The sequence below is a fragment of the Convolutriloba macropyga genome, chromosome 2 (genome assembly GCF_964194025.1).
Source record: "Convolutriloba macropyga chromosome 2, txConMacr16.3, whole genome shotgun sequence".
Classification (NCBI taxonomy): domain Eukaryota; kingdom Metazoa; phylum Xenacoelomorpha; order Acoela; family Convolutidae; genus Convolutriloba; species Convolutriloba macropyga.
The window spans coordinates 71702145-71725767 of NC_134469.1; the positions used below are offsets into that span (position 1 = coordinate 71702145).

General features: G+C 35.4%; 1 protein-coding gene across 1 annotated transcript in view; it reads right to left on the reverse strand.

Annotated features, from left to right (window-relative positions):
* The window catches only part of LOC142334676 (mitogen-activated protein kinase kinase kinase kinase 5-like), a 255273-nt gene that overhangs the window by 84707 nt on the left and 146943 nt on the right, over positions 1 to 23623 (reverse strand). The window contains exons 12-15 of the mRNA XM_075382898.1: positions 14078 to 14385; positions 13534 to 13618; positions 13303 to 13418; positions 5069 to 5261 (exon numbers count right to left, since the gene is read on the reverse strand). Coding sequence (XP_075239013.1) covers positions 5069 to 5261; positions 13303 to 13418; positions 13534 to 13618; positions 14078 to 14385 — 702 coding nt within the window. The remainder of the gene's footprint in view (positions 1 to 5068; positions 5262 to 13302; positions 13419 to 13533; positions 13619 to 14077; positions 14386 to 23623) is intronic.

Below are 23623 nucleotides of genomic sequence, written 5' to 3' on the forward strand. Positions count from 1 at the left end.
AACTATTATTTGTCTCTTGAGTTCTGTCTTGTGGCCATCTTGTAAGGATCGTTAAACTCAGAAAAGGACAAAAATACTCACAAATTTTCAAAACAATAGCAAATTTTAACAAAACGTTGTTAAAATTCGTGTTAATAAGTTAATCATTAATTGTCTCAAGACATTAACTAATGTGCTTACTTCAAGCCTTCAACAGTTTTACTGGCTTATAAAGATCCATGAACTTGGAACAATAATTTTCCGAAAATTTGAAATTTTATGAAAAAAATGCTAAAAATCATGTCATTAAAAAACTGATAACCATTCCATTAAATCTAGAAACTATGCAACAGCTTGAGTTAAAACCTTGGAGGAGGTCCCTGGGCCACTTCTGTTGGAAAAAAAACAACATTTAAATTTACAAATATTTAAAAAAAAATTGCAAATACATTTTTTAAAAAATTGCTTAAATTCGTGATATTAAAATCTTGAAAAACATTCCATTTCATCTCGAAACTATGCATTAACCTATTATGTAACCTTAGAGGAGGTTCATTGAAGTTTGAGCCACGATAAACCTGAAAAATGACGACCAATATTCAAAAAACTTGCAAAAACTTCAGAAAACTGCAAGTTTTATCAAAAAATTGCGAAATATTTGTATCAACAAAAAAGTTGACAGTTATTACATGATCAAAACGCTTACTTTTCAGTAACTTATTATCAAACCCTAAATGAGCTTTTCTGGTCCCTGGAGCTGGAAAAACTGGAACAATTAATGTCAAAACAATTGAAAAAATTGCAATTTTTTTGTCAAAATCACTAAAATTCGTGATGTTAATATGTTGAAAACCATTTCATTACCACTAGAAATTTTGCATTAACTTATTATCAAACGGTAGAGGAAGTGCCTTGACAGCTAGGGCTCAAAACCTCAATTTCAAAAATCTTTAAAAACAATTTGAAAGCTAGTATAAATTTCCTAAAACCTGTCATAAAAAATGGTCTTGCAAAAGACCTTTATCATCTTTGACTAGTCTCAAGTTTAGAAAGGTGCAATAAAAAATTCGGAAATTGACGCGAAAACGAGAAAATTGCAACATTTTGGGCTCAAAAACTCCTAAAAATGAACTTTTAACCTCGAACTACAGTCCTACCAGTAGGTTCATCACACTAAGCACTTGAAGGACTACTAAACGCGGCTAAGTGCCCCTAATGAAACTTATTTAGTGCTGGGCACTACCTGTTTATGACGTTTTGAAGGACGAAAACTCAAATGGGTCAGACGAAAATTCGGTCCAGCGAAAAATCTCAAAAAAAGACCAACAGGACAAATGTAATCGTTACATATACTTCGTTTGAGAGCAATTAAACAACTGGCCGTGAAAAAGAACCCTTAATTATGTTCCTTGAAGCCTGATTCGCAACCTATGAAAACTGTCATTATTGATACTAAGAGATAATAAAAAAAGACCAGCATTGCATAAAAACATAGCCGGCAGATTGCCGGAATAGCTGCGAAAGACCTGCGTGCCATATAATAGAAATGGAAACAGATACAGATCTAAATTGAAAAAAATCGACGCCGCTCAAAAAAAAATTAGGTAAAAAACATTCAGCGATAAATTAATAAAGCTTGTTAAAATTCATTCCGCAGAAGCCTTCCGCAGAAGCCTCTTATTAGGGACCTTTACTGCACAAATGAGTTCCTTTGACCTTAAACAAATTCAAATTAAACTTAAATTTTAAAGTGCAAAAGTCATTTTATTGAGTGAGGTAAGTCACGTATGATCAAAATCTAATAACGCAAATAACCTAAAAACTTTTGCTAAAGCGAGTGAGAAATGACGTCACGCGCGCAAATGCCGTCAGTGAGAGGAAGAAGTCATTCAGAAAATTTGACTTTTTCAGCTTTGCTGTGTGAACAAATGTAAAACGAAAAAAGAGCGTCAGACGACGAAACAAAAAAAAACCAAGAGCACCGCAATATAGCTTCGCTCAGCTTACAGCTTCGCAGCTATAAAAAGACCAACAGGACTAATATAATTGCTACAAACTTCGTTTGAGAGCAATTAAAAATAGGCTCAAAAAAGCAATGAAAAATCTCCAAAAAATTGATGTGAAACTTTTCATATTACAAGGTCGCATTAAGCCAGAAAATGTTACTACGCTCCATACCGAACAACTAGTTCGCTCCTTTTACTACTCGTGTGATTAAAATTAACATTCTAATTTGACATCTCATTGACACTAGAAGGTTGCAAAAAGTTTGAACCGAGTATAAAAAGACTATCAAAATCTTCGACCGTAACAACAAGGTCAATAAAATCTCAGTTATAGCAGCTATTAACAACAATTTGCAGCAAAAACTCAAAAGCACACATTAGAATTAAATCCAATTGTGATCAACACAGCTCCTCAAAATGGATCCAATGGTGTTTGGGCCACTAAAATTGCGAATATCGTCAGTTCCCTGTTTTCCCCTAGTGAAGTGTACGTTGCGTCCTAATTTTCATGATTCGAAGCTTCAAATATCTTCACTTTGAAAAAATTCGGTGCCTGAACCATTGGGTTCTTTTGTAAAAAAAAAACTATGTAAGCAATTTGGCAGAGAAAGACAAAAAGCAGACGATATTGGCCGCTCTTTACAAGTGTTATTTTGTTATCAGCGCAAACGTGGCACTAAGAACGCCAAAAAATATCCATCATGAAAAAACTACGTTATATGCGTGACTTACTGAGGCAGCATTTGAGACAGCCACGAGTGGCTTGAATCTTTTGTGTTTTGGCTAGTCCAATTCTGGATGCGATCATGCTGGACACTCCTCTCATCAGAGTTCGATTGCTGCTAGTGTACAGGGCAGCCAAATCATGCTGACACACGTACGTTTTCCGAGTGCCCGAAATTGATATCAATTGGTTCTCATGCACCTAAAGACACATCACATCCGTCAGACTCACATAGTTGTCAATTAAACAGTAGGACACATTTGTGCGGCATAAACTGTCAACTTTCAACTACCACCAAATCACGTTAAACTACACGTGGGAAATTTGGATCTATTCTGCTTCGGGACCGTAGCTTAGTGGGGATATAACTTTTACGCCCATCAAGGCGCACGTAGTAAATGTAACCCGGGCCATAAAAACACAATGGGTCTAAACAGAGAACCTAAAATTTGGAATGTGGATTACATGGAGGGGGGGGGGGGGGGGGGGGGGGGGTTACGCGGAGGGGGTATCTCAGACCGTTTCAGTGAATCGCATTTTTAGAGACTAGTGATCCCTGAGACTCCAAGAGAGCTTAATGCCCTCCGGGCTTTACCTATTTATCCCGTTCTTGAGTACAAAAAATCAAATGGTCAGAGAAAAAAACGATCACATAAAAAGTTTGTTGTACAAATAAATTGCATTAAAAAACAGCAGCATAACAAATAGTATTGCTAAAGATTTCGTTTGAGTGCAATTAATAAATTATAATGGAGCTTTTGAAGGCAACAAAAACACAAAAACTGGATCTACTCTGTCGCATTTGGCAATTTCTAATTTGAAGGGCAATTCATCTTAACATTAAAACAAACAATCAGTTCATTGAAAGAAACTTTGAAACGAGCCGACGAACAACAATTGCGCTCAAAAGACATGGACCGGTTGGCATCGGCATTAGCCAGCTGCCGCTTAGGGATGCTAGCATGAGGGCGTGCACTAGATGAGGGGGGTGGAGAGCGGATTGGGAATCTCAGGGTGGTCTAGCGATTAAAGGGTGGGTTGGAGGGCTGGACGAAGGGAGTGTTTGGGGAGGGTTGAGGGGTGCAGTGACAGAGTGGGCGGGGGTCAAACCACCGTACACACCATCAATTTATCTCCTCAACATTTTCCATTAATCAATACTTAGAGTCTATTAGAACCTAGAGAGCTGCTCAGCCATTTAATGTCCTCTTGGCTTTAACTGTTTATCCCACTCTTGAGGACGATAAGATAAAAACGTCAGACGAAAAATCGGTTGAGCAAAAATTGCACTCAAAATGGCCACAAGACTTAAATAAATTTCATCACACTAAGCACTTGAAGGACTACTAAACGCGGCTAAGTGCCCCTAATGAAACTTATTTAGTGCTGGGCACTACCTGTTTATGACGTTTTGAAGGACGAAAAGTCAAATGGGTCAGACGAAAATTCGGTCCAGCGAAAAATCTCAAAAAAAGACCAACAGGACAAATGTAATCGTTACATATACTTCGTTTGAGAGCAATTAAACAACTGGCCGTGAAAAAGAACCCTTAATTATGTTCCTTGAAGCCTGATTCGCAACCTATGAAAACTGTCATTATTGATACTAAGAGATAATAAAAAAAGACCAGCATTGCATAAAAAAAGACCAACAGGACTAATATAATTGCTACAAACTTCGTTTGAGAGCAATTAAAAATAGGCTCAAAAAAGCAATGAAAAATCTCCAAAAAATTGATGTGAAACTTTTCATATTACAAGGTCGCATTAAGCCAGAAAATGTTACTACGCTCCATACCGAACAACTAGTTCGCTCCTTTTACTACTCGTGTGATTAAAATTAACATTCTAATTTGACATCTCATTGACACTAGAAGGTTGCAAAAAGTTTGAACCGAGTATAAAAAGACTATCAAAATCTTCGACCGTAACAACAAGGTCAATAAAATCTCAGTTATAGCAGCTATTAACAACAATTTGCAGCAAAAACTCAAAAGCACACATTAGAATTAAATCCAATTGTGATCAACACAGCTCCTCAAAATGGATCCAATGGTGTTTGGGCCACTAAAATTGCGAATATCGTCAGTTCCCTGTTTTCCCCTAGTGAAGTGTGCGTTGCGTCCTAATTTTCATGATTCGAAGCTTCAAATATCTTCACTTTGAAAAAATTCGGTGCCTGAACCATTGGGTTCTTTTGTAAAAAAAAAAACTATGTAAGCAATTTGGCAGAGAAAGACAAAAGGCAGACGATATTGGCCGCTCTTTACAAGTGTTATTTTGTTATCAGCGCAAACGTGGCACTAAGAACGCCAAAAAATATCCATCATGAAAAAACTACGTTATATGCGTGACTTACTGAGGCAGCATTTGAGACAGCCACGAGTGGCTTGAATCTTTTGTGTTTTGGCTAGTCCAATTCTGGATGCGATCATGCTGGACACTCCTCTCATCAGAGTTCGATTGCTGCTAGTGTACAGGGCAGCCAAATCATGCTGACACACGTACGTTTTCCGAGTGCCCGAAATTGATATCAATTGGTTCTCATGCACCTAAAGACACATCACATCCGTCAGACTCACATAGTTGTCAATTAAACAGTAGGACACATTTGTGCGGCATAAACTGTCAACTTTCAACTACCACCAAATCACGTTTAACTACACGTGGGAAATTTGGATCTATTCTGCTTCGGGACCGTAGCTTAGTGGGGATATAACTTTTACGCCCATCAAGGCGCACGTAGTAAATGTAACCCGGGCCATAAAAACACAATGGGTCTAAACAGAGAACCTAAAATTTGGAATGTGGATTACATGGAGGGGGGGGGGGGTTACGCGGAGGGGGTATCTCAGACCGTTGTACAAAGTTTGTTGTACAAATAAATTGCATTAAAAAACAGCAGCATGACAAATAGTATTGCTAAAGATTTCGTTTGAGTGCAATTAATAAATTATAATGGAGCTTTTGAAGGCAACAAAAACACAAAAACTGGATCTACTCTGTCGCATTTGGCAATTTCTAATTTGAAGGGCAATTCATCTTAACATTAAAACAAACAATCAGTTCATTGAAAGAAACTTTGAAACGAGCCGACGAACAACAATTGCGCTCAAAAGACATGGACCGGTTGGCATCGGCATTAGCCAGCTGCCGCTTAGGGATGCTAGCATGAGGGCGTGCACTAGATGAGGGGGATGGAGAGCGGATTGGGAATCTCAGGGTGGTCTAGCGATTAAAGGGTGGGTTGGAGGGCTGGACGAAGGGAGTGTTTGGGGAGGGTTGAGGGGTGCAGTGACAGAGTGGGCGGGGGTCAAACCACCGTACACACCATCAATTTATCTCCTCAACATTTTCCATTAATCAATACTTAGAGTCTATTAGAACCTAGAGAGCTGCTCAGCCATTTAATGTCCTCTTGGCTTTAACTGTTTATCCCACTCTTGAGGACGATAAGATAAAAACGTCAGACGAAAAATCGGTTGAGCAAAAATTGCACTCAAAATGGCCACAAGACTTAAATAAATTCTCCAAATTTTGTTTGGAAGCAATTACTATCTTAACGCACTATGATTCAAATAATGATCCTAATGTCCAGGCCCTATCGGATTATCCTGTTTCTTTTGATTTCGCCTTTTGACTTTAAACATAATCGTATAAAAATGTTGAATGAACTCCAAATTCAATTCGTTTGAAACAGTGACTTAAGTCGGAAACAGGAGCGCGAGAAAAAACTAACACGAAGTTAAAAACATAGCCGATAGATTTCCGGAAAGCAAACACGACAGACGTCTATGACCTCCATTAAAATTTTAAAAGAAAACCAAACCCGTCAGATTGCCGGAAAAAAGCCGCCGTTGATTCCCATAGCCAAGATTGGTCTTGAAAGAAGATAAAAACTAAAAAAAAAATTTTTATACACAAACATTAGAGTGCGAACTATTTTGATGTCACTTTGGAGCTGAATATAGTCCTCTTTCGTAGTGAGACGACATAGGAGCTAGTATCAATACCAATAAGCATCAGAGATGATAACTAAGAACAAAGTTCGAGAAACTGGCATCTAAAATTGAGCTTTATGGGTTTGTCCCATTTCTATTTCTGATTTCGTAATTCGATACTGACTCTGTTCATTCCGAATTGCTTTGGGGAGCAACTGCTGTCTAAAAACACTTAGCAGAATGAGAGAAAAGTGGAACTAGCCTCGAGAAGTCAGAAAAATTTCACGCAAAATGTTTAACAAGCTGTGAAATAAGGTAAAGCAAAAAAAAAATTTAGAACGATGAAGTAAAAAAATTAGGAGCGCTATAATAGCCGGCCGAGGCCGCTATTAAACAAAAAATGAAGATAGCTCCTGAAAACTTTCAACTGCATTAAGTGAGGAGTCAGTTGATTGACAAAATATGTCAACAAAATAGCTGGCAGATTGCTAGAAAATAGCCGCAATAGCTTCGTAGATCTGCAGTCACAAAAAAGGTGAAAAAAGTAAGACAGACCAAAAAAGAAATTAATTCTTTCCATTAAGGGTTAAATAAAATTCTTCATTAAGAATCTGTACAAGTTACTGCTGCCTCTATTAGCTGCTCTCATATAACCTCCATACATTCAATTCAACTTGTCTCTTCTAATTAAAAGAAAAGTCAATTTCAAAGTGACGAAGTCATTTTTGAGAGCGAGTTAAGTCACAAGAGACCAAAAACTAAATCACGCGAATGAACAAAAAAACTCGATCCAATAACAGTGAAAAATGACGTCACGCACGCAACTTAGTTGAAATTGCATTGACGAATAAACAAAAGGCAGATTTGAAGTGCTTGTGACGTCACATGGTCGGAACAAAAATCTTGACAACAAAGTAAAAAAACATAGCAGGAAACATAGCAAAAAACAAAGCAGTTTCTCACTTTATTTGAAAATTAAAGCAAGAAAGAAAAATTCACGCTGCAAAACCGCTCACTTTTGCCCAGCATTTCAGTTTCGGAGTGGCCAAAAACCACTACTCCAATTTGGCTTCAAAAATCATGAAAACGTGTGAACAGATTAAAAATGTAAAAAACATAGCAGGAAAAGTTCTGACGTACAATGCAAAAAATTGTAAATGACCAAAAATTTTGTTCAAACACCGTTTTCTCACTCTACTGTAAAACTAGAGTGACAAGACTTCACGCCGCAAAACCACTCGCTTTTTCGATCCATTTCCTGTTTCGGCTTGACCAAAATCACAACTCCAATTTGACTATAAAAATCATAAAGTGTGAACAGATCTTAAAAAAAGACAGCGCCCCAATAATATTCAAATTCGATTTGAAAAAAAAATATCAAGAAAAGGCCAATAATAGCCCCAGCTATCGCTGCGCGGCTATTAAAAACAAAGAAATCAAAAGCTCACAAGAATCATCGATGGACACGACGAATAAAAAAATAGCCAGATAACTCAGGAAAACCTCGCAGTAAAAAACAAAAATCTAGGGGATTAAAAGAACACATATTGGAACAAAACTCTAATCAATCCTTACCATTCTTAATCCATAGCCGGCACATTACCGGAAAATAGCCACTGTTGACGCGCTTGATGCATATCGGAATGAAACAGAAAATGAAAAAAGAAGAGATTAATTGACAAACTTTTATCTATTTGATTTCTGTGTCAAAAAGTGTTCTAATTCGTCGAACAGTTTCAATTGGATTCTAAAACAACTTAAATCAGCTTCTAAAATCAAAGCTAATAAGCTTAATACCAATTTTAGCAAACACTCTAATGCACTTACAAACTAGCAAACACCTAATTTTCAAGGACAATGACTGCACTTTATTGGTTTATCCCGTCTCTTTTGATCTGGCTCTTTTGAACTTGACTGCATTCACTATCTTTCGTAATTCATTGAGTGAATGGATTTAAAAAATATTCAATTGAAACAGTGAGTGAGGTAAGTCAGAAGTCAAACGTGAAAGTAATCAAGTAAAACGTGATCAAAAAGTAAGGCAAACTGAAAAACATAGCAGGACAAGTCCTGACGTACAATTCAAGAAATTTTTAAACAAAAAAAAACTGGACCTAGAACGGACTATGAGTGAATTGACAGCACCAATTAGAAAAAACCAGATAAAAAAATCGAACAGTACAAATCAAAATGAAATTCCAATAGGTAACCAAAAAACCACTAACGCGAAATGAAAATTTAGTTCTAACAGAAAACTAGACGTAGAACGACCTATGAATGGATTGGAGAAAACCAATTAGAAAAAATCCAATCCAACAAATCGAAAGAGAACAGTTATAAAAATCGAAATGAAATTGCCGCATGTGAACAAAAAAACCACTACCGAGAGAGCGAATTTTTGTTCGAACACCGTATTCTCTACTTTAAAATTAGAGCAAAAAATACACGCCGCAACTTCAAAAATAAAAATAAGTGAACAGATAAAAAATTTAAAAAACATAGCAAGAAAAGTCCTGACGTACAAAACAAAAAATGCTCATTGACTAAACAGAAACTAGACCTAAATCGGGATTTGATAAATTGGGAAAACCATTTCCCAAAAAATCAGATAAAAATTAAATAAAAACTGAAAACAAATGTCAAAAAGCCGCATGTGAACAAAAAACTACTAGCGAGAAAAAAACATGGTTAAAAAAACTAGGCCTAGAATGAACTATGAATGGATTGGGAAACCCATTAATAAAAAAATCCGATCCAGCAAATCGAAAAAAAACAGTGAAAATCAAAGTGAAATTGCCGCATGAACAAAAAAAACACTAGCGAGAAAGCGAATTTTTGTTCAAACACCGTTTCCTCACTCTACTTCAAATTTAGAGCGAAAAAATTTTACGCCGCAAAAACACTCGCTTTTTCAATCCACTTCCTGTTTCGGCTTGACCAAAATCACAACTCCAATTTGACTATAAAAATCATAAAAATGTGTGAACAGATCTTAAAAAAAACAGCGCCCCAATACAATTTAAATTAGAACTGAAAAAAAATAACAAGAGATGGCCAATAATAGCCCCAGCTATCGCTGTGGGGCTATTAAAAACAAAGAAATCAAATGCTCACAAGAATCATCGATGGAGACGACGAATATAAAAAATTGCCAGATGACTCCGGAAAACCTCGCAGTAAAAAACAAAAATCTAGGGGATTAAAAGAACACATATTGGAACAAAACTCTAATCAATCCTTACCATTCTTAATCCATAGCCGGCACATTACCGGAAAATAGCCACTGTTGACGCGCTTGATGCATATCGGAATGAAACAGAAAATGAAAAAAGAAGAGATTAATTGACAAACTTTTATCTATTTGATTTCTGTGTCAAAAAGTGTTCTAATTCGTCGAACAGTTTCAATTGGATTCTAAAACAACTTAAATCAGCTTCTAAAATCAAAGCTAATAAGCTTAATACCAATTTTAGCAAACACTCTAATGCACTTACAAACTAGCAAACACCTAATTTTCAAGGACAATGACTGCACTTTATTGGTTTATCCCGTCTCTTTTGATCTGGCTCTTTTGAACTTGACTGCATTCACTATCTTTCGTAATTCATTGAGTGAATGGATTTAAAAAATATTCAATTGAAACAGTGAGTGAGGTAAGTCAGAAGTCAAACGTGAAAGTAATCAAGTAAAACGTGATCAAAAAGTAAGGCAAACTGAAAAACATAGCAGGACAAGTCCTGACGTACAATTCAAGAAATTTTTAAACAAAAAAAAACTGGACCTAGAACGGACTATGAGTGAATTGACAGCACCAATTAGAAAAAACCAGATAAAAAAATCGAACAGTACAAATCAAAATGAAATTCCAATAGGTAACCAAAAAACCACTAACGCGAAATGAAAATTTAGTTCTAACAGAAAACTAGACGTAGAACGACCTATGAATGGATTGGAGAAAACCAATTAGAAAAAATCCAATCCAACAAATCGAAAGAGAACAGTTATAAAAATCGAAATGAAATTGCCGCATGTGAACAAAAAAACCACTACCGAGAGAGCGAATTTTTGTTCGAACACCGTATTCTCTACTTTAAAATTAGAGCAAAAAATACACGCCGCAACTTCAAAAATAAAAATAAGTGAACAGATAAAAAATTTAAAAAACATAGCAAGAAAAGTCCTGACGTACAAAACAAAAAATGCTCATTGACTAAACAGAAACTAGACCTAAATCGGGATTTGATAAATTGGGAAAACCATTTCCCAAAAAATCAGATAAAAATTAAATAAAAACTGAAAACAAATGTCAAAAAGCCGCATGTGAACAAAAAACTACTAGCGAGAAAAAAACATGGTTAAAAAAACTAGGCCTAGAATGAACTATGAATGGATTGGGAAACCCATTAATAAAAAAATCCGATCCAGCAAATCGAAAAAAAACAGTGAAAATCAAAGTGAAATTGCCGCATGAACAAAAAAAACACTAGCGAGAAAGCGAATTTTTGTTCAAACACCGTTTCCTCACTCTACTTCAAATTTAGAGCGAAAAAATTTTACGCCGCAAAAACACTCGCTTTTTCAATCCACTTCCTGTTTCGGCTTGACCAAAATCACAACTCCAATTTGACTATAAAAATCATAAAAATGTGTGAACAGATCTTAAAAAAAACAGCGCCCCAATACAATTTAAATTAGAACTGAAAAAAAATAACAAGAGATGGCCAATAATAGCCCCAGCTATCGCTGTGGGGCTATTAAAAACAAAGAAATCAAATGCTCACAAGAATCATCGATGGAGACGACGAATATAAAAAATTGCCAGATGACTCCGGAAAACCTCGCAGCAAAAACATAAAAAACTAGGAGACTGATGGAACACATATTGGAAGAAAACTCTAATATATCCTCACAATTCGAAAAACATAGCCGGCAAATTGCCGGAAAATAGCCAACGATGACGCGCTCGATGCATATAGGGATTAAAACAGAAAATGAAAAAAAAAGAGATAAATTGACAAATTTTGTTCTCTTTTTTTCAGTGTCAAAAAGTGTTCTAATTCGGCGTACAATTTCAATTGAATTCTAAAAATACTTAACTCAGCTTCTAAAAAGAAAGCTAATATACTCAATACCAATTTCAGCTAGCAAACACTAATGAACTTACCAACTGTGACTTAATGACCGGGTTTTATCGGTTTATCCCGTCTCTTTTGATTATGCTCTTTTGCCCTTGACTGTATTCACTATCTTGCGTAATTCATTGAGTGAATGTATTTAAAAACGATTCAGTTCAAACAGTGAGTGAGATTAGTCAGATGTCAAACGTGAAAGTAGTGATTCAAGTAAAGCGAAAAATGTGATCAAAAGGTAAAGCGAATTTTAAAAAGTGCCTAAATAATAGCCGTTTGGGAGGCTGACGGCGGCTGTTAATGACCGCGCTTTATCGGTTTATCCCGCCATTTTTGATTTTGCTCTTTTGAAATTGACGTTATTCACTATCTCGCGTAATTCATTGAGTGCATGAATTTAAAAACTATTCAGTTGAAACAGCGAGTGAGATAAGTCACATGTCACACGTGAAAGTCGTGACTTGAGTAAAACAAAAAACCCGATCAAAGGGTAAAGCGAATTAAAAGTAGTGCCTAAATAATAGCCGTTTGGGAGGCTGACGGCGGCTATTAATGACTGCGCGTTATCGGTTTATCCCGTCTCTTCTGATTTTGCTCTTTTGACCTTGACTGTATTCACTATCTTTTGTAATTCATTGAGTGAATGGATTTAAAAACCATTCAGTTCAAACAGTGAGTGAGGTAAGTCAGAAATCAAACGGGAAAATCTTGATTTATGTAAAACAAAAAACGTGACCAAAAGGTAAAGCGAATAAAAGAAAACATAGCAGGACGTCCTGACGTACAATTCAAAGAAATTTTATTGACTAAACAAAAAACTAGACCCAGAACGGACTATGAGTGAATTGGGAGCACCAATTAGAAAAAAACCCAGAAAAAACATCGAAAATTAAAAATCAAAATGAAATTCTCATATGTGAACAAAAAACCACTAACGAAAAATGAAAATTTAGTTCAAACAAAAAAATTTGCCTAGAACGAACTATGAATGGATTGGAGAAAACCATTTAGAAAAAAAAATCCGATCCAACAAATCGAAAATAAAACAGTTATAAAACTTCAAATGAAATTGCCACATGTGAACAAAAAACCACCGAGAAAGCGAATTTTTGTTCGAACACCGTATTCTCTACTTTAAAATTAGAGCAAAAAACCCCGTATTCTCTACAAAAAAATGCACGCCGCAAAACCACTCGCTTTTTCGCTCCACTTCCTCTTTCGGCGTGACCAAAATTACTACTTCAATTTGACTTCAAAAATCATGAATATGTGTGAACAGATCTTAAAAAAAAGACAGCGCCTCAATACAATTCAAATTCTTTCAATTGTAAAAGAAAAAGAAGAGCGCCTAAATAATAGCCGTTTGAGAGGCTGACGTCGGCTATTAAACACTCCCAAATGTCCAGTTACTTTCTATATGGGAGAATAAACATTTGATGCGATAGAGTTCAGGTTACAACTAAAAATAAACTGCTTATAAAAATGCCACATGTGAACAAAAAGAGCGATTTAAAATGACTCACCTGCATCCATGTGGTCCTCGAGGAGTAAATCTGTCTGAGCTCGGGCTCCGAAATATACACTTGTTCGACATCAAGACTATACACGCCGTTGTCAGAGGCAATGAGTATGTACTCGGCTATAACAAACACACGCTCACCACTGATCACGATCATCAGTTTAAATTGATCAAATAGGTATTCAAGTATCTCCGCCACCCATATAAGATGCCAGCCAACTAGGAAGATACTTACATTTAGTTTCCGGATTGACCCAGGTGACAGCACAGTGGCTGGCGAAAGAGACACTGTCAAACACTTTGGAGAACATGGCACCCATCTGTTAACAAAAGCTTTTCTTCCATAGAGTGAAAACATAAACCGCCTGATGTCGGAAGAATTGCTCTCGAACGACAGGCGGGCGGAAAAACATTTGCCCACGCCGGGAGTCAAACCATTAACTTCCCTCTCCCTAGTCAGAAGCACTGCCCACTCGGCTATCCGGCCCTTCTTGTTGGTATGCTGCAACCGATTTTATATTAGCAACATTACTTCGGAGCGAAAGCAAGAGATCACTCAGAAATAAAAAACGAAAGCGTGAAAAAGTCACTTGAGAAGTCAAAGAATGTTGTAGAAGAAAAGCGCAAAAACAGTCAAGCAAAAAATTTGCATAAGATCAACACAATTACAATATTTGCTATGACCTTCGTTCAAGAGCAATTAAAAAACTTGCAACCAGCACAATTATGGTCAAGGAAAGTATGGCGGATAAAACAATTTTTCAACAAACTTAACGCACCAGCACTTCGGGGACCACTGGTTTCCCAGAAAAGTGTTGTTGTTTGACTTTGTCAGGGGACGAGGGCGAGCTGGGTGCCGCTGCATCATCGCTCTGCTGGCTAGGTGAGGAAGCAAGCTGACCGTGACTATCACCTTCGGATGATGAGGGCTCGGACGGTCGATGAAGTGGTTCAGGTTGAGAAGAATACGGTTGCGCTACAGGTGAGATGCCTGAATGCTTAGCAACAGCGGTTGATTCACCACCAGGAAGATTGCGTGATTGATTCTCTGCCTTTGTGGGTTCCTGGACACCTTTGACATTAGCACCTTGAAAAACAAATTCTCAATAGTCCACTATACTAACTCTTTTCATAGAACTGATAGCTAGACTGTTTTATTAAGGTTTTCTTTTGATTAGTGTTCGTGCTTGATATCTAACTTCGGCTCGCATATACACTACAACCTTCAAATTGCGCCCGCCACTTAAACATAACCGACTAACGTCGAGCGAATTGCTCTCAAACGACCTGCGAGCGGTTGGCTTTGTCAGTAGCTAGCCACAGTTTAGTGAGGCTAGCTTTAGCTTGATTCGACTCTGGAACTTTTAGTTTTCTAGCCTTGTTAGTAAATAAATCAAATAATAAACTGATATTATAAAAAATTGCAAAAGATTGAAAATTTTTTTAAAAAGCTTCCAGATTTTGCAGTGAAAATGTTCAGAATTATTTTTGTCTCTGGTGTTAAGTCAAGTAATCCATCTGCAAGACTTGAAAAGCTCTGTTGGCCAGTAATGATTGTTAAACTCAGAAAAGGACAAAAATGTTTAATTTTGAAAACAATAGCAAACTATAATAAAATCTTGCCAAAAAAACGATATCAAAATCTTCAAAATAAAATCATTGTCTCAAGAGACCATACATTATTCCTACTTCAAGCTTTAAATAGTTTCACAGGCTCATAACGATCCATAAACTTGAGACATGATAATTTTGCGAAAAATTAAAAATAAAACTTTATCAAAAAATTGCTAAAGGTGGAGTACTTAAAATTTTGATAAACATTCCATTAACTCCAAAAAATATGCACCAGCTTGTCATCAAACTTTGGAGGAAGTCCCTAGGCCCCTGGGGCACAATAACATTCAAGAAAAATCAAAAAAACATTCCAAAAACTTGAAAAAATTGCAAAAGACTTAAAATATTGCTTGAATTTGTGATTTTAAACTCTTAAAATCATTCCATTACGTCTAGAACGTATACAGTAACCTATTACTAAGCCCTAAAGGGGGCTCCTTTGCTCTTGCGGATGGATAAAATAACAAAATATTTAAATTATAGCCGGCAGATTGCCGGAATAGCTGCGAAAGAATAGACCTGCGCGCTATATAATAGAGATAGAAACAAATACAGATCAAAATTGAAAAAAATCGACGCCACTCAAAAAACTAGGTAAAAAACTTTCAGCAATAAATTAATAAAGCTTGTTAAAATTCATTCCGCAGAAGCCTCTTATTAGGGACCTTCACTGCACAAATGAGTTCCTTTGACCTTAAACAAATTAAAATTAAACTTAAGTTTTAAAGTGCAAAAGTCATTTTATTGAGTGAGGTAAGTCACGTATGATCAAAATCTAATCACTCAAATAACTTAAAAATTTTTGCTAAAGCAAGTGAGAAATGACGTCACGCGCGCAAATGCCGTTAGTGAGAGGAAGAAGTCATTCAGAAAATTTGACTTTTTCAGCTTTGCTGTGTGAACAAATGTAAAACGAAAAAAGAGCGTCAGACGACGAAACAAAAAACCAAGAGCAACGCAATATAGCTTTGCTCAGCTTACAGCTTCGCAGCTATAAAAAAAATTGTAAGTTTTGTCAAACAAAAAATCGATAAAACTTGTGATATTAAAAAGTTTAAAACAATTCCATGGTCGATAAAAACTTTTCAATAAGCTATCATTAAACCCTGCAGGAAGTTTCCTGGCACCTGGGGCTGGAAAACCTTAGATAATTACCATAATGTTTGAAAAATTTAAAAAAGCAATTTTTACAAAAAAATCGATAAAATTTGTGATACTAAAAAGTTGAAGATAACCAACTAACGTCGGGCGAATTCCTCTCAAACGACCTGCGGGCGGTTGGCTTTGTCAGTGGCGAGCAACAGTTTAGTGAGGCTAGCTGTAGCTTGATTCGACTCTGCATCTTTTAGTTTTCTAGCCTTTTTAGTAAATAAATCAAAAACTGATATTTTAAAAAAACTGCAAAGTATTGCAAAATTTTAAAAAGCTTCCAGAAATCGCAGTGAAAATGTTCAAAACTTTTTTTCTCTAGATTTATGTCAAGTAACTCATCTGCTTGACTTGAAAAGCATCGTTGGCCAGTAATGACCGTAGAAGGACAAAAATATTCAAAAATTTTGAAAATCGCAAATTTTACCATAATCTTGCTGAAATTCAATATATTAAAATCTTCAAAACGATTTCATTGTCTCAAGAGACAATCCAGTATGCCTATTTCAAGCTTTAAATAGTTTCAGTGGCTCAAAAAGATCCATAAACTGGGAACATAATAATTTTAATGATGGCGACAATTAAATACCAAAACTACCTTTCCATACTTTGTTAAACCCACTTTCGGTTTGTAAACAAAATAGCTGAATGAATCCAGAATGCTTCAATGAGAATGTGTTTAATAGAATCCTGATTTCTTTTCCTGACTTAAAATAGAACCAAATTGAAGCTTTTCAGCAAAAATGTAAAACCCCAATGGTTTCCTCGTTAATTACAGACAAATTCCTCGTTAGTTACAAATTGCCTTCTTGCGCAGATAAAATTAAAATTTTGTTCAGTTAAATTTGTGCTAAGTTTTACATTTAAAATTCTTTTCACCCAGGAAAAAGCCATAATAGAAAGCCAATTTTCACCTCGGAAAAATCCAGAGTAATGAAAATATCTTCGGAAGACATATTTTTAAAATCTGTGAATACTTGTTATAGGTTATTTTGATGAAAGAAAAACATCAGAAATTATAGCAGTAGTGAACTCCTCTGTTGAAGATGTGAGTCTTGCGCAGTGATGCGATACTGGAAAAAAGGAAAATAACCGACTAACGTCGGGAGAATTGCTCTCAAACGACCGGCGAGCGATTGGCTTCGTCAGTAGCTAGCCACGGTTAAGTGAGGCTAGCCTTAGTTTTCTAGCCTTATTAGTTAATAAATTAAATGAACTGATATTTTAAAAATTCGCAAATTATTGCAAAAAATAAAATAAAAGCTTAAGATTTTGCAGTTAAGATGTTTAAAGTTATTTTTTTGTCTCTGGAGTTATGTCAAGTAACCAATCTGCAGGACTTGAAAAGCTTCGTTGGCCAGTAAAGATCGTTTAACTCAGAAGAGGACAAAAACATTCGAAAATTTTTTTAAAAAATCGCAAATTTCAACCAAATCCTGATAACATTCAAGAAATTAAAATCTTCAAAACCATTTCATTGTCTCAAGAGACAATCCAGTATCCCTATTTCAAGCTTTAAATAGTTTCACTGGCTCAAAAAGATCCATAACCTGGGAACATAATATTTTTCCGAAAATTTGACAAAAATTAAATTACTCGAATCCTGTTAAAGCTGGAGTCATTAAAATATTAATAATCATTCCATTATCTCTAGAAACTATGCAACAGCCTATCATCAAACCTTGGAGGAGAACTTCAAATTGCGCCCGCCACTTAAACATAACCGACTAACGTCGAGCGAATTGCTCTCAAACGACCTGCGAGCGGTTGGCTTTGTCAGTAGCTAGCCACAGTTTAGTGAGGCTAGCTTTAGCTTGATTCGACTCTGGAACTTTTAGTTTTCTAGCCTTGTTAGTAAATAAATCAAATAATAAACTGATATTATAAAAAATTGAAAAATATTGAAAATTTTTTTAAAAAGCTTCCAGATTTTGCAGTGAAAATGTTCAGAACTATTTTTGTCTCTGGTGTTAAGTCAAGTAATCCATCTGCAAGACCTGAAAAGCTCTGTTGGCCAGTAATGATTGTTGAACTCAGAAAAGGACAAAAATGTTTAATTTTGAAAACAATAGCTAACTATAACAAAATCTTGCCAAAAAACGATATCAAAGTCTTCAAAATAAATTTATTGTCTCAAGAGACCATACATTATTCCTACTTCAAGCTTTAAATAGTTTCACAGGCTCATAACGATCCATAAACTTGAGACATGATAATTTTGCGAAAAATTAAAAATAAAACTTTATCAAAAAATTGCTAAAGGTGGAGTACTTAAAATTTTGATAAACATTCCATTAACTCCAAAAACTATGCACCAGCTTGTCATCAAACTTTGGAGGAAGTCCCTAGGCCCCTGGGGCACAATAACATTGAAGAAAAATAAAAAAACATTCCAAAAACTTGAAAAAATTGCAAAAGACTTTTAAAATATTGCTTGAATTTGTGATTTTAAACTCTTAAAATCATTCCATTACGTCTAAATCGTATACAGTAACCTATTACTAAACCCTAAAGGGGGCTCCTTTGCTCTTGTGGATGGATAAAATAAAAAAATATTCAAATTATAGCCGGCAGATTGCCGGAATAGCTGCGAAAGAATAGACCTGCGCGCTATATAATAGAGATAGAAACAAATACAGATCAAAATTGAAAAAAAATCGACGCCACTCAAAAAACTAGGTAAAATACTTTCAGCAATAAATTAATAAAGCTCGTTAAAATTCATTCCGCAGAAGCCTCTTATTAGGGACCTTCACTGCACAAATGAGTTCCTGACCTTAAACAAATTAAAATTAAACTTAAGTTTTAAAGTGCAAAAGTCATTTTATTGAGTGAGGTAAGTCACGTATGATCAAAATCTAATCACTCAGATAACCTAAAAATCTTTGCTAAAGCAAGTGAGAAATGACGTCACGCGCGCAAATGCCGTTAGTGAGAGGAAGAAGTCATTCAGAAAATTTGACTTTTTCAGCTTTGCTGTGTGAACAAATGTAAAACGAAAAAAGAGCGTCAGACGACGAAACAAAAAACCAAGAGCAACGCAATATAGCTTTGCTCAGCTTACAGCTTCGCAGCTATAAAAAAATTGTAAGTTTTGTCAAACAAAAAATCGATAAAACTTGTGATATTAAAAAGTTTAAAACAATTCCATGGTCGATAAAAACTTTTCAATAAGCTATCATTAAACCCTGCAGGAAGTTTCCTGGCACCTGGGGCTGGAAAACCTTAGATAATTACCATAATGTTTGAAAAATTTAAAAAAGCAATTTTTACAAAAAAATCGATAAAATTTGTGATACTAAAAAGTTGAAGATAACCAACTAACGTCGGGCGAATTCCTCTCAAACGACCTGCGGGCGGTTGGCTTTGTCAGTGGCGAGCAACAGTTTAGTGAGGCTAGCTGTAGCTTGATTCGACTCTGCATCTTTTAGTTTTCTAGCCTTTTTAGTAAATAAATCAAAAACTGATATTTTAAAAAAACTGCGAAGTGTTGCAAAATTTTAAAAACTTCCAGAAATCGCAGTGAAAATGTTCAAAACTTTTTTTCTCTAGATTTATGTCAAGTAACTCATCTGCTTGACTTGAAAAGCATCGTTGGCCAGTAATGACCGTAAAAGGACAAAAATATTCAAAAATTTTGAAAATCGCAAATTTTACCATAATCTTGCTGAAATTTAATATATTAAAATCTTCAAAACGATTTCATTGTCTCAAGAGACAATCCAGTATGCCTATTTCAAGCTTTAAATAGTTTCAGTGGCTCAAAAAGATCCATAAACTGGGAACATAATAATTTTAATGATGGCGACAATTAAATACCAAAACTACCTTTCCATACTTTGTTAAACCCACTTTCGGTTTGTAAACAAAATAGCTGAATGAATCCAGAATGCTTCAATGAGAATGTGTTTAATAGAATCCTGATTTCTTTTCCTGACTTAAAATAGAACCAAATTGAAGCTTTTCAGCAAAAATGTAAAACCCCAATGGTTTCCTCGTTAATTACAGACAAATTCCTCGTTAGTTACAAATTGCCTTCTTGCGCAGATAAAATTAAAATTTTGTTCAGTTAAATTTGTGCTAAGTTTTACATTTAAAATTCTTTTCACCCAGGAAAAAGCCATAATAGAAAGCCAATTTTCACCTCGGAAAAATCCAGAGTAATGAAAATATCTTCGGAAGACATATTTTTAAAATCTGTGAATACTTGTTATAGGTTATTTTGATAAAAGAAAAACATCAGAAATTATAGCAGTAGTGAACTGCTCTGTTGAAGATGTGAGTCTTGCGCAGTGATGTGATACTGGAAAAAGGAAAATAACCGACTAACGTCGGGAGAATTGCTCTCAAACGACCGGCGAGCGATTGGCTTCGTCAGTAGCTAGCCACGGTTAAGTGAGGCTAGCCTTAGTTTTCTAGCCTTATTAGTTAATAAATTAAATGAACTGATATTTTAAAAATTCGCAAAATATTGCAAAAAATAAAAGAAAAGCTTAAAATTTTGCAGTTAAGATGTTTAAAATTATTTTTTTTGTCTCTGGAGTTATGTCAAGTAACCAATCTGCAAGACTTGAAAAGCTTCGTTGGCCAGTAAAGATCGTTTAACTCAGAAGAGGACAAAAACATTCGAAATTTTTTTAAAAAATCGCAAATTTCAACTAAATCTTGCTAACATTCAAGAAATTAAAATCTTCAAAACCATTTCATTGTCTCAAGAGACAATCCAGTATACCTATTTCAAGCTTTAAATAGTTTCACTGGCTCAAAAAGATCCATAACCTGGGAACATAATATTTTTCCGAAAATTTGACAAAAATTAAATTACTCGAATCTTGTTAAAGCTGGAGTCATTAAAATATTAATAATCATTCCATTATCTCTAGAAACTATGCAACAGCCTATCATCAAACCTTGGAGGAGAACTAGGACCCTGGTGCCGGAAAAATGATAAAAATTCAAAAAGATTAAAAAAAACTTGAAAAAATTCCAATTATTTTTTTTTAAAAATTGTTGATATTAAAATCTTGAAAAACATTCAATTACATCCAGAAGCTACGCAGTAATAATCAAACGCCCAAGGAGGTTCGCTGGCGAAACCTAAAAAATGACAAACTTTCAAAAAACTTGAAACAATCGCAGATTTTGTCCAAAAAACTTGCTAATATTCGTGTTGGTAAAATGTTGAAAAACCATTTCATTACCACTTAAAACTATGCAGTAACCCATTATCAATTACTGGTGGAGGTTGGGAGGCCCTTGATGTTGGAGAAACCTAAAAATTACAAAATATTTGAAAAATTTAAAAAAAATTGCAAAATTCATCAAAAAATTGCTACAACGCGTGATAGTAAAATGTTGAAAAACCATTCGATTTCCACTAGAAACCATGCAGTAAACTATTATCAAACCCTGGTGGAGGTTGGGTGGCCCTTGAGGTTGGAGAAACCTAAAAATGACAAAATATTTTAAAAATTTAAAAATTGCGAGTTGCATCAGAAAATTGCAAAAGTTCGTGATGTTAAAATGTCGAAAACCCTTCTATTACAGCTAGACGCTATGCAGTAACCTATTATCAACCTATTTAAAATTGAAATTTGCACGTTTTGTCAAATGCTAAATTTGTGATGTTAAAATTGTTGAAACAATTGCAGTACCATTAGAAACTATGCAGTAACCTATTATAAAACCCCAGAGGAGGTTTCTTGACACCCAGGACTGAAAGAACTCAAAAACTGACAAAAATTTTAAAAACTTGAAATTGCGAATATTAGTATAAAATTACGTGTTTTTAGCGATCGGTTGTTCGTCAGTAGCCACCGGGGGGGGGGGTGGGGGTGCACTGGGCTGAAGGGGAGGGAGGTGGGCTAGGCAACAGTGGGGTGGGGTGTCTTCAACCTCTAAGAACCGCCCTTCACACCATAAGTATAAGTATGAGTCTCCAAAACAGTTTGAGCTGAAACAGAGCTGAAATGCTCTAAGAGCACTTGATGCCCGCTGGGCGCAACCTGTTTATCCCGTTTTTGATAGTTTTTGGAGGTTGGGAGGCCCTTGAGGTTGGAGAAACCTGAAAATTGCAATATATTTAAAAACAATTTTAAAAAAATTGCAATATTCATCAAAAAATTGCTACAACGCGTGATGGTAAAATGTTGAAAAACCATTCCATTACAACTAGAAACCATGCAGTAAACTATTATCAAACCCTGGTGGAGGTTGGGTGGCCCTTGAGGTTGGAGAAACCTAAAAATTACAAAATATTTTAAAAATTTTTTTAAAAAAATTGCAAAAATTCATCAAAAAATTGCTACAACGCGTGATGGTAAAATGTTGAAAAACCATTCCATTACAACTAGAAACCATGCAGTAAACTATTATCAAACCCTGGTGGAGGTTGGGTGGCCCTTGAGGTTGGAGAAACCTAAAAATTACAAAATATTTTAAAAATTTTTTTAAAAAAATTGCAAAAATTCATCAAAAAATTGCTACAACGCGTGATGGTAAAATGTTGAAAAACCATTCCATTACAACTAGAAACCATGCAGTAAACTATTATCAAACCCTGGTGGAGGTTGGGTGGCCCTTGAGGTTGGAGAAACCTAAAAATGACAAAATATTTTAAAAATTTAAAAATTGCGAGTTGCATCAGAAAATTGCGAAAGTTCGTGATGTTAAAATGTCGAAAACCCTTCTATTACAGCTAGACGCTATGCAGTAACCTATTATCAAACCCTGCAGTAGCTTCGTTGGCCCTTGAGGTTGAAAAAACCTAAAAACTGACAAAAAATTCAAAAAAATTGAAAAAATTGCAAGTTTTATAAAAATTTTGCTAAAATTTGTAATAATAAAATGACGAAAACCATTCCATGGCCAACAAAAAGTTTGAAAACCATATTAACAAAGGTTATAGGAGAATTCCTGGCTCCTGGGTCTCAGAAAACTTAGATAATGACAATAAATTTTATAAATTTGAAAAATAGCAAGTTTCATAAAAAATTGCTAAACTTCGTGATGTTAAAACGCTGCATACCATTCTATTACCACTAGAAGCAATGCAGTAACCTACTACCAAACCCAGCAGGAGGTTCGCTGGCTCCTTAGACAGGAAAAACCTAAAAAAGACAAAAAAAAATTGAAAAAAAAAAGAAAAAAATGCAAGTTTTATAAAAAAAAGGCTTAAATTTGTCAAATTAAAAAATTGAAAGCTATTACATGGCAAATAAAAATTTTTCAGTAACTTATTATCAAACCCTTAAGGAAGTTTTCTGTCCCTTGCGTCCGGAAAGACGTGAATAATGAAAAATGAATTTAAAATTGAAATTTGCACGTTTTCTCAAATGCTAAATTCGTGATGTTAAAATTGTTGAAACAATTGCAGTACCATTAGAAACTACGCAGTAACCTATTATAAAACCCCAGAGAAGGTTTCTTGACACCCAGGACTGAAAGAACTCAAAAACTGACAAAAATTTTAAAAACTTGAAATTGCGAATATTAGTATAAAATTACGTGTTTTTAGCGATCGGTTGTTCGTCAGTAGCCACCGGGGGGGGGGGGGGGGTGGG